Source organism: Pongo pygmaeus, chromosome 19, assembly GCF_028885625.2.
Source record: "Pongo pygmaeus isolate AG05252 chromosome 19, NHGRI_mPonPyg2-v2.0_pri, whole genome shotgun sequence".
Classification (NCBI taxonomy): domain Eukaryota; kingdom Metazoa; phylum Chordata; class Mammalia; order Primates; family Hominidae; genus Pongo; species Pongo pygmaeus.
In genome coordinates, this window is record NC_072392.2 from 21,570,220 (window position 1) to 21,582,571 (window position 12,352).

Sequence of the window (12,352 nt, forward strand, 5' to 3'; positions counted from 1 at the left end):
TGGGAAACGAAGGGATGGGCCGAATTAATTGCAGCAGGAACATGCTGTTAAGACACAGATCGCTCAGGCTTTTGTTTGTGGCTTAAGAATGCCTTTAAGCAGTTTTCTGCCCTGGGTGGGCCAGGTGTTCCTTGCCCTCATTCCCATAAACCCACAACCTTCCAGCTTGGGCGTTAGGGCCATTATGGACATGTTACAGTGCTGCAGAGATTTTATTTATGGCCAGTTTTGGGGCCAGTTTATGGCCAGATTTTGGGGGGCTTGCTCCCAACACCTAGGACATAGCAAGACTCAATACATAATTGCTGAGTAAAATAGATAATGACTCCTTGCACAAAGATGATTTTCAAGATTGTTCCCTACAGTCAAGGAGCAAAGGGAATAGATGTGTAAAGCAATAATTGACAGTTCAGGTGGTGGAGATGCAGTAGAAAAATCACTGAAGTTCTAGGGCAGCCCCAAGGAAGGAGATACCTAGATACCTGTTTACCTGGGGAAAGATAGCCAGGATGAGGGTCAACTTCACCTAGCAGTCTGTTTTTTATTTTATTGTATTTTATTTATTTATTTTTAGTGGTCTGTTTTAAAAGATGAAAATTTTAATACATTTGTCAGAATAATACAGGAAAACCTTTCAGATGTTAGGAAGAGGGTGTACACCAATAAAGTTGTCCACAGTCATTTTGGAAATCATTAATCAGGTACTGTTAGGAAGTGGAGAACAGTATGCAGCATTGCCTAATAATATTGCTACTGCATTCCAAAATTTTGTTTTGTTTGTGATGGCTTTGTTCATTGATGCTGGGTGGATGAATCTGTGAGTCAATCTTCAACATGACTGTATTTCTTTAACCTGGTGGCATCTAGTGTCTCCCAGAAAGTGGTTTGTTGAAGTTTTGGAGAATTAGAAGTATCTCTTAAGTAAGTATTCCACTAAAGATCAAGCTTCATTTAAACTCTCAATTTATGAAATAAAATGAAATGTAATTTAAAATATATTTTTATAAAGACTATGTCTTTTATCTAGCTGTTCTAAGTAGTTTAGCTGAACGTTTGGATTTCACAGCAGAGCAAGACTTGGAGCTGACATCAGAGGAAGAGCAAGAAAGACTTAAAGGATGTAAAAATAAGCAGCCACAGGTGTGGAAACATTTAAATTAAAATCTAAATTTCTGGTTTAATACTGTTTTCTTTGCTTTAATAATGTAAGATAGCCCAAATGAAATTACCTCTCAGACTAGCCTTTGAGAATCAATAGATCCTTACTTAATATTTAATTTTAAATACATTTAAACTAGTCATAAAACACAATATTGTTAGAATCTATCATAACTTATTTACCCTTGGAGTAGAGGCAAACATTCCAGAAGTTTGTTTGCTCTTCCATTCTTACAATATACTTACAGGATAAAGAAGGTAAACATCAATTATTGAATCATATTATTTAGCAACAGAAATTTGAACAATTTAACAGTGATGGCCACTGAGTTGGATTCATGGTTAAAGAGTAATCATGGCCAGTGGCTCAGATTTTGCAGTTTTATATTGCCAATTACTAATGCCAAGGTTAAAGATGTATTCTGCCTTGTGGCCTTTCATTGACTTCAGGGTCTACATTCAGTGAGAGTGGGTTTATGAAATCAACCCAACTGCCTATGAAGGGAATCATACCTTGCAGAATGGGATCTTTGGTGCTGGGGTACAAACAATAACTTTCTAACTTTTTAGATGCAGAAACTTAGTAAATACTACCTTTAAAGTTTTAGTTAGTGTTATTAGGGGACCATAGTATATATTAGAACCAAGCTGAAGAAGATAGTCTAGATATATAACCCTATGATGTTACAGTATGTAATTTGAATTAAAACTTAAGAATTTGCTTTTCTTTCTGATTGGTGTTCATTCAGGCTTCTAATAATTTAAAGATTGCCTACACTCCAGTTAGTAATCTATAGAAAGAGTACTTAAATGTACTGTAGGGGCTCACTTTTCAAGTGAGGAAGCCTTTGTAACACTAGAAATCATCTGCTGATTCATTTTTGGTAGATTTAACACATAAAGAATTAAGTTTATTCCAAACAGACAGTGACAAAGTTAAGTTTGCTGGTTCATATTTTTCTCCTCCTTTCAATAAGACAATTTTTTTTTAACTTCTTAGTTACAAGCCAGTGATTTGGGAGTAGCTAAACCTAGATTAAGAAGTTTAACAGTTAAATTTTCATTTTAATTATTTTTGAATTTTTCTTTGTTCATACCTGTTACTTAAGGACAAAGCTATTTTTAAAACATGTAGCCCAACAGAGAAGACACCTGAGAAACAAAACATGCAAATTAATCTTCCACTTGTGCATCTGCAGAAAGTGTCTCAAGAACAAGAAATGGCTAAGGATTGTGATAGAGAGGATATACCTGTATATTCAATACTTCCTCATGTGCAAAAGTCTGAGGAAATGTGGATTGCACAAGGCAAATTAGAATGGAAAAACAAATTAAAACTCATCATAAATGAGTTAAAGCAGAGGTTTGGTGAAATTTGTGAAAAACACAAAATTCCGGCTTGTCCTGAGGAAGAGCCACTACTTGATAACTCTACAAGAGAAACAAATGTAAAGGACATTCCCTTTAATTTGACAAATAACATACCTGGTTGTGAGGAAGAAGATGCATCTGAAGTATCTGACTCTGTGGTATTCGAGACATTTCCTGAACAAAAAGAACCCAGTCTCAAAAATATCATCCATCCATACTGTCATCCATACTCTGGGTCCCTGGAACATGCTTGCCAGTCATCTTCTAAGCTTCATTTACATGAAAATAAATTAGACTGTGACAGTGATAACAAACCAGGCATTGAACATATTTTTAGTATGGATGAGAACTTTCATAATGATGCAGGCATTAAGAAAGCAAGGAACCCAGAAGTGGTTACAGTTGAAATGAAAGAAGGCCAAGAGTTTGATTTGCAAATGACAAAAAATATGAACCAAAATAGTGACAGTTGCAGTACAAATAACTATAAAAGCCTGAAACCTAAATTAGAAAATCTGAGTTCTTTACCACCAGATTCTGACAGCACATCAGAAGTATATCTACATGAAGAAATACAGCAAGACATGCAAAAGCCTAAGAAGGAAGTTGAGAGGTTAGAAGAAGAGTTCCTGGCTTTGAAGAAAGAAAATGTTCAACTTCAGAAAGAGGTAGGGTTTTACTTGCTGCCACTCTTTGTTTTTTCTCTGTCAATTTTCTGGTCCATTCTGATTTTCCATTTAGGAATAGCTTATGAAAAGCATACAGTTTGGTTCTCTAAATCTGTAATTGTGTGTAGAAACAGATGATTTCTAAGAAATAGGAGTTTAGGAAAACTTTCTCATAATCTTTGTTTCTTAATCCACCTAAGTCTCTCTGTCAGTCTTCCAAGTGGCATATGGATTGTGAAACTCATTTAGACATATATCATGTGACCTTCAGAACCAGGAGAGGCATCAAGACAATCACTAAAGGAAATGCGATGAGCTTCAGGGCTTTTTCCTTTTACTGACTTAAAGATGAGATGCAGCTAACAATAAGATGAGAATACAGTAGAAAGGAAGCAATGACTAAGGAGATATAAAAATGTATCTGGCGGGCGTGGTGGCAAACACCTGTAGTCTCAGCTACTAGGGAGCGTGAGGCAGGAGGATGGCTTGAGCCCAGGAATTCTGAGCCTTAGTGTGCTATGCCGATCAGGTGTTCACACTAAGTTCAGCATGAATATGGTGACCTCCTGGGGGCAGGGCACCACCACATTGGCTAAGGAAGGGTGAACTGGCCCAGGTCAGAAATGGAGCAGGTCATAAGTAACTCCTGTGCTGATCAGTAGTGGGATTATGCCTGTGAGTAGCTACTGTATTCCAGCCTGGGCAACATAGCGAGACCTCATCTCTTACTGAAAAAAAAAAAAAAAAAAAAAGAAAAGAAAAGAAAAGAAAAAAAAGTGTCAAGCCCTGAGAGATGCAGCAAATATTCCTGGCCAATGAATCTGTTTATTGTGCTTTCATGTTTTCAGGTTTATCTGTTTAACTCAAACTGTTGGAACTTACAATTCCACCGTGACCACTTCAAATATTTTTCAACAACAAGTATATACACTTTAATATATGTGTTTTACTGTATGTGGAATCATGATCTTTTATTTCTTTTTAAAGAAAACCCAAAGAGATAGCAAGTCAGAGCCTTCCTTACAATCAGAGGATGCAGAAACAGATGACCTTTTAAGAGTCCTGAGCATGGACCTTGAATTTCTTGATATGGATCAAATGAGTCCTGAGAAAAAACAGATTAGTTCCCCTGCAAGGCAGCCCTCACAAGAGCTTGAGGAGAAAACCGACCGGATGCCCCAAGATGAACTGGGACGAGAAAGAGGGGAATTGGAGTCAGAAAACAGAGAGGAGGGACAAGAAAGGAGAGTATCCGACATCCAGTCCAAGACAGGGATCTCCAGGCAGTCACTGGTGTCCAACACCACAGAGGACATTCAGTTTCAAAAGGATAAAAGTGCCCCAGTGTATCCCTTGGTAAGCATAATGCTTTTAAATCTCCCCCAGCGCTTTGAGAGTATTGTGCAATAGGGGAATTTTATGCATGTGGGGGGAAAAATACTACCAGAAGGATACTTTTTAAACTAATAATAGACTTGTATCTTTTTTACTTTTTGGATGGAGTCTCGCTCTGTCGCCCAGGCTGGAGTGCAGTGGCATGATCTTGGCTCACTGCAGCCTCCACCTCCCAGGTTCAAGTGATTTTTGTGCCTCAGTTTCCGGAGTAGCTGGGATTAGGGGCATGAGCCACCATGCCTGGCTAATTTTTGTATTTTTAGTAGAGATGGGGTCTCGGCATGTTCGCCAGGTTGGTCTTGTACTCTTGACCTCAGGTAATCCACCTGCCTTGGCCTCCCAAAGTGCTAGGATTACAGGCATGTGCCACCGCTCCTGGCCTAGACTTGTGTCTTTTACAGTTCAGTTAAGAGCTCTGACTGGAACATCTGTGACTGAACATGAACTTGAGAGCTGCATGTGGGTTCAGTGGTATTGCTCAGCAGGCAGGAAATTCCAGACATAGTTTGTCTGTTGCATAGGGTGCTATGGCACCTGTGAGATTCAAACTCCATTCTGCACCTCTCCCCAGCTTCGTCCTCTCCCTTTCCTTCTCGCTTCCTCTCCCTCTTCTTCCCTTGCCCTCCACTTTCCCTTTTCTCTCCTCTCCTCCTGTCCCCTCTCCTTTTCCTCTCTCACATTATAAAATTCCTCCTACAAGCCACCAATTCCACCCCTTCCCCTTCTTGCTTCACCTCTTCTGCCTTCATATCTTCTTTTAATTAATTAATTTATTTATTTTTTATTATTTTTTAAGTTCTAGGGTACATGTGCACAACGTGCAGGTTTGTGACATAAGTATACATGTGCCATGTTTGTTTGCTGCACCCATTAACTCGTCATTTACATTAGGTGTTTCTCCTAATGCTGTCCCTCCCACCCCCCACCCCATGACAGGCCCCAGTGTGTGACTTTCCCTGCCCCGTGTCCAAGTGTTCTCATTGTTCAATTCACCACAAGTGAGAACATGTGGTGTTTGGTTTTCTGTCCTTGTGATAGTTGGCTCAGAATGATGGTTTCCAGCTTCATCCATGTCCCTGCAAGGGACATGAACTCATCCTTTTTTATGGCTGCATAGTATTCCATGGTGATATGTGCCACATTTTCTTAATCCAGTCTATCATTGATGGACATTTGGGTTGGTTCCAAGTCTTTGCCATTGTGAATAGTGCCACAATAAACATATGTGTGTGTGTGTGTCTTTATAGTAGCATGATTTATAATCCTTTGGGTGTATACCCAGTAATGGGATGGCTGGGTCAAATGGTATTTCTAGTTCTAGATCCTTGAGGAATCGCCACACTTTCTTCCACCATGGTTGACCCAGTTTACAGTCCCACCAACAGTGTAAAATTGTTCCTGTTTCTCCACCTCCTCTCCAGCACCTGTTGTTTCCTGACTTTTTAATGATCGCCATTCTAACTGGTGTGAGATGGTATCTCACTGTGGTTTTGATTTCCATTTCTCTGATGACCAGTGATGATGAGCATGTTTTCATACGTCTGTTGGCTGCATAAATGTCTTCTTTTGAGAAGTGTCTGTTCATATCCTTTGCCCATTTTTTGATGGGGTTGTTTGTGTTTTTCTTATAAGTTTGTTTAAGTTCTTTGTAGACTCTGGATATTAGCCCTTTGTCAGATGAGTAGATTGCAAAAATTTTCTCCCATTCTGTAGGTTGCCCATTCACTCTGATGGTAGTTTCTTTTGCTGTGAAGAAGCTCTTTAGTTTAATTAGATCCCATTTGTCTATTTTGGCTTCTTTTGCCATTGCTTTTGGTGTTTTAGCCATGAAGTCCTTGCCCATGCCTATGCCCTGAATGGTATTGCCTAGGTTTTCTTCTAGGGTTTTTATGGTTTCAGGTCTAACATTTAAGTCTTTAATCCATCTTGAATTAATTTTTGTCTAAGGTGTAAGGAAGGGATCCAGTTTCAGCTTTCTACATGTGTCTAACCAGTTTTCCCAGCACCATTTATTAAATAGGGAATCCTTTCCCCATTTCTTGTTTTTGTCTGGTTTGTCAAAGATCAGATAGTTGTAGATGTGTGGTGTTATTTCTGAGGCCTCTGTTCTGTTCCACTGAACTATATCTCTGTTTTGGTATCAGTACCGTGCTGTTTTGGTTACTGTGCCTTGTAGTGTAGTTTGAAGTCAGGTAGCGTGATGCCTCCAGCTTTGTGCTTTTTGCTTAGGATTGTCTTGGCAATGCGGGCTCATTTTTGGTTCCATATGAACTTTAAAGTAGTTTTTTCCGAGTCTGTGAAGAAAGTCATTGGTAGCTTGATTGGGATGGCATTGAATCTATAAAATACCTTGGGTAGTATGGCCATTTTCATGATATTAATTTTTCCTATCCATAAGCATGGAATGATCTTCCATTTGTTTGTGTACTCCTTTACTTTGTTGAGCAGTGGTTTGTAGTTCTCCTTGAAGATGTCCTTCACATCCCTTGTAAGTTGGATTCCTAGGTATTTTATTCTCTTTGTAGCAATTGTGAATGTGAGCTCACTCATGATTTTGCTCTCTGTTTGTCTGTTATTGGTGTATAGGAATGCTTGTGATTTTTGCACATTGATTTTGTATCCTGAGAATTTGTTCAAGTTGCTTATCAGCTTAAGGAAATTTTGGGCTGAGACAATGGGGTTTTCTAAATATACAATCATGTCATCTGCAAACAGGGACAATTTGACTTCCTCTTTTCCTAATTGAATACACTTTATTTCTTTCTCTTGCCTGATTGTCCGGGCTAGAGCTTCCAACACTATGTTGAATAGGAGTGGTGAGAGAGGGCATCCCTGTCTTGTGCCAGTTTTCAAAGGGAATGCTTCTAGTTTTTGCCCATTCCGTATGATATTGGCTGTGGGTTTGTCATAAATAGCTCTTATTGTTTTGAGATACGTTCCATCAATACCTAGTTTATTGAGAATTTTTAGCATGAAGGGCTGTTGAATTTTGTTGAAGGCCTTTTCTGCATCGATTTGAGATAATCATGTGGTTTCTGTCATTGGTTCTGTTTATGTGATGGATTATGTTTACTGATTTGCGTATGGTGAACCAGCCTTGCATCCCAGGGATGAAGCCGACTTGATCGTGGTGGATAAGCTTTTTGATGTGCTGCTGGATTTGATTTGTCAGTATTTTATTGAGGATTTTTGCATTGATGTTCATCAGGGATATTGGTCTAAAATTCTGTTTTTATTTTGTTGTGTCTCTGCCAGCCTTTGATATCAGGATGATGCTGGCCTCCTAAAATGAGTTAAGGAGGATTCCCTCTTTTTCTATTGATTGGAATAGTTTCAGAAGGATTGGTACCAGCTCCTCTTTGTACCTCTGATAGAATTTGGCTGTGAATCCGTCTGGTCCTGGACTTTTTTTGGTTGGTAGGCTATTGATTATTGCCTCAATTTCAGAGCCTATTATTGATCTATTCAGAGATTCAACTTCTTCCTGGTTTAGTCTTGGGAGGGTATATGTGTCCAGGAATTTTTCCATTTCTTCTAGATTTTCTAGTTTATTTGTGTAGAGGTTTTTATAGTATTCTTTGATCATAGTTTGTATTTCTGTGTGATCGGTGGTGATATCCCCTTTATCGTTTTTTACTGCATGTATTTGATTCTTCTGTCTTTTCGTCTTTATTAGTCTTGCTAGTATTCTATCAATTTTGTTGGTCTTTTCCAAAAACCAGCTCCTGGATTCATTGATTTTTTTGAAGGGTTTTTTTGTGTCTCTATCTCCTTCAGTACTGCTGTGATCTTAGTTATTTCTTGCCTTCTGCTAGCTTTTGAATTTGTTTGTTCTTGCTTCTCTAGTTGTTTTAATTGTGATGTTAGGGTGTCAATTTTAGATCTTTCCTGCTTTCTCTTGTGGTCATTTAGTGCTATAAATTTCCCTCTACACACTGCTTTAAATGTGTCCCAGAGATTCTGGTACGTTGTGTCTTTGTTCTTACTGCTTTCAAAGAACATCTTTATTTGTGCCTTCATTTTGTTATTTACCCAGTAGTCGTTCAGGAGCAGGTTGTTCACTTTATATGTAGTTCTGCAGTTTGGAGTGAATTTCTTAATCCCAAGTTCTAATTTCATTGCACCATGGACTGAGAGACAGTTTTTTGTGTTTTCTGTTCTTTTACATTTGCTGAGGAGTGCCTTACTTCCAGCTATTTGGTCAGTGTTGGAGTAAGTGTGATGTGGTGCTGAGAAAAATGTATATTCTGTTGATTTTGGGTGGAGAGTTCTGTAGATGTCTATTAGTCTGCTTGGTGCAGAGCTGAGTTCAAGTCCTGGATATCCTTGTTAACCTTCTGTCTCGTTGATCTGTCTAATATTGACAGTGGGGTGTTAAAGCCTCCCATTATTATTGTGTGGGAGTCTAATCTCTTTGTAGGTCTCTAAGGACTTGCTTTATGAATCTGGGTGCTCCTTATTGGGTGCATATATATGTAGGGTAGTTAACTCTTCTTGTTGAATTGATCCCTTTACCGTTATGTAATGGCCTTCTTTGTCCCTTTTGATCTTTGTTAGTTTAAAGTCTGTTTTTTCAGAGACTAGGATTGCAACCCCTGCTCTTTTTTGCTTTCTGTTTGCTTGGCAGATCTTCCTCCATCCCTTTATTTTCAGCCTATGTGTGTCTCTGCACATGAGATGGGTCTCCTGAATGCAGCACACTGATGGGTCTTGACTATTTATCGAATTTGCCAGTCTGTGTCTTTTAATTGGAGCATTTAGCCCATTTACATTTAAGGTTAATACTGTTATGTGTGAATTTGATCCTGTCATTATGATGTTAGCTGGTTATTTTGCCCATTAGTTGATGCAGTTTTTTCCTAGAATCGATGGTCTTTACAATTTGTCATGTTTTTGCAGTGGCTGGTACTGGTTATTCCTTTCCATGTTTAGTGCTTCCTTCAGGAGCTGTTGTAAGTCAAGGCAGGCATGCTGGTGACCAAATCTCTCAGCATTTGCTCGTCTGTAAAGGATTTTATTTCTCCTTCACTTATGAAGCTTATTTTGGCTGGATATGAAATTCTGGGTTGAAAATTCTTTTTTTTAAGAATGTTGAATATTGGCCCCCACTCTCTCCTGGCTTGTAGAGTTTCTGTCGAGAGATCCACTGTTAGTCTGATGGGCTTGCCTTTGTGGGTTACCCGACCTTTCTCTCTGGCTGCCCTTAATACTTTTTTCTTCATTTCAACCTTGGTGAATCTGAGAATTATGTGTCTTGGGGTTGCTCTTCTCGAGGAGTAACTTTGTAGTCGTCTCTGTCTTTCCTGAATTTGAATGTTGGCCTGCCTTGCTAGGTTGGGGATGTTCTCCTGGATAATATTCTGAAGAGTGTTTTCCAACTTGGTTCCATTCTCCCCGTCACTTTCAGGTACACCCATCAAACATAGATTTGGTCTTTTCACATAGTTCCATATTTCTTGAGGCTTTGTTCATTTCTTTTTACTCTTTTTTCTCTAAACTCTTCTTCTTACTTTATTTCATTAAGTTGATCTTCAATCACTGATACCCTTTCTTCCGCTCAATGGAATTCGCTACTGAAGTTTGTGCATGCATCATGTAGTTCTCGTGCCATGGTTTTCAGCTCCATGAGGTCATTTAAGTCTTCTCTACACTGTTTATTCTAGTTAGCCATTCATCTAATCTTTTTTGAAGGTTTTTAGCTTCCTCGCGATGGGTGCGAACATCCTCCTTTAGCTCAGAGAAGTTTGTTATTACCAACCTTCTGAAGGCTGCTTCGGTCAGCTCGTCAAAGTCATTCTCTGTCCAGCTTTGTTCCATTGCTGGCGAGGAGCTATGATCCTTTGGAGGAGAAGAGGCACTCTGGTTTTTAGAATTTTCAGCTTTTGTGCTCTGGTTTCTCCCCATCTTTGTAGTTTTCTCTACCTTTGGTCTGTGATGTTGAACTACAGATGGGGTTTTGGTGTGTATGTCCTTATTGTTGATGTTGATGCTATTCCTTTCTGTTTGTTAGTTTTCCTTCTAACAGTCGGGTCCCTGAGCTGCAGGTCTGTTGGAGTTTACTGGAGGTCCACTCCGGATGCTGTTTGCCTGGGTATCACCAGCGGAGGCTGCAGAACAGCAAATATTGTAGAACAGCAAATATTGCTGCCTGATCGTTCCTCTGAAAGTCCGTCCCAGAGGGGCACCAGCCTGTATGAGGTGTCAGTGGGCCCCTACTGGGAGGGGTCTTCCAGATAGGCTACACGGGGGCCAGGGACCCACTGAGGAGGCAGTCTGTCTGTTCTCCCAGCTCAAACACTGTGCTGGGAGAACACTGCTCTCTTCGGAGCTGTCAGACAGGGAAGTTTAAGTCTGCAGAAGTTCCTGCTGCCTTTTGTTCAGCTATGCCCTGTCCCCAGAGATGGAGTTTAGAGGCATTAGGCCTTGTTGAGCTGCAGTGGGCTCCACCCAGTTTGAGTTTCTCCAGCTTCTTTGTTTACCTACCCAAGCCTCAGCAATGTCAGACATCCCCTTCCCTGCCAGGCTGCTGCCTAGAAGGTCGATCTCAGACTGCTGCACTAGCAGTGAGCAAGGCTCCGTGGGTGTGGGACTGGCCGAACCATGAGTGGGATATAATCTCCTGGTGTGCCATTGGCTAAGACCATTGGAAAAGCGCAGTATTTGGGTGGGACTGTTCCGTTTTTCCAGTACAGTCTGTCACGGCTTCCCTTGGCTAGGTATGGGAAATCCCCTGATCCCTTGCAATTCCCGGGTGAGGCAAAGCCCCACGCTGCTTCGGCTTGCCCTCCATGGGCTGCACCCACTTTATAACCAGTCCCAGTGAGATGAACCAGGTAACTCAGTTGGAAATCCAGAAATCCCTGGTCTTCTGCGTCTATCACACTGGGAGCTGCAGACCAAAGCTATTCCTATTCATGCGTCTCGGAACGGAATCTATTTTTTCTCTATCAATTATCTGGTCCATTCTGATTTTCCACTTAGGAATAGCTCATGAAAAGCATACAGTTTGGGTCTCTAAATCTGTAATTGTGTGTGGAAACAGATGACATCTAAGTATTGGGAGTTTAGGAAAACTTTCTCATAATCTTTGTTTCTTAATCTACCTAAGTCTCTCTGTCAGTCTTCCAAGTGGCATATGGATTGTGAAACTCATTTAGACATATATCATGTGACCTTCAGAACCAGGAGGGGCATCAAGACAATCACTAAAGGAAATGCGATGAGCTTCAGGGCTTTTTCCTTTTACTGACTTAAAGATGAGATGCAGCTAACAATAAGATGGGAATACAGTAGAAAGGAAGCAATGACTAAGAAGAGATATAAAAATGTATCTGGCGGGCATGGTGGCAAAAACCTGTAGTCTCAGCTACTAGGGAGCCTGAGGCAGGAGGATGACTTGAGCCCAGGAGTTCTGGGCCATAGGGTGCTATGCCGATCAGGTGTTCACACTAAGTTCGGCATCAATATGGTGACCTCCTGGGTGCGGGGCTCCACCAGATGGGCTAAGGAAGGGTGAACCGGTCCAAGTCGGAAATGGAACAGGTCATAAGTAACTCCTGTGCTGATCAGTAGTGGGATTGCGCCTGTGAACAACTACTGTATTCCAGCCTGGGCAACATAGCAAGACCTCATCTCTTACCAAAAAAAAAAGTGTCCAGACCTGAGAGCTGCAGCAAATATTCCTGGCCAATGAATCTGTTTATTGTGCTTTCATGTTTTCAGGTTTATCTGTTTAACTCAAACTGTTGGAACTTACAATT

At 40.3% G+C, this 12,352-nt stretch overlaps 1 protein-coding gene across 2 annotated transcripts in view; it reads left to right on the forward strand.

Annotated features, from left to right (window-relative positions):
- The window catches only part of LOC129017761 (coiled-coil domain-containing protein 144A-like), a 125,980-nt gene that overhangs the window by 18,493 nt on the left and 95,135 nt on the right, over positions 1-12,352 (forward strand). Inside the window, exons 4-6 of one of the 2 annotated variants that reach the window (XM_054458492.2) lie at positions 1,028-1,140; positions 2,268-3,197; positions 4,185-4,553. In XM_054458492.2, the coding sequence (XP_054314467.1) occupies positions 1,028-1,140; positions 2,268-3,197; positions 4,185-4,553 (1,412 nt within the window). The remainder of the gene's footprint in view (positions 1-1,027; positions 1,141-2,267; positions 3,198-4,184; positions 4,554-12,352) is intronic. The other variant, XM_054458493.2, reaches the window with a different exon arrangement.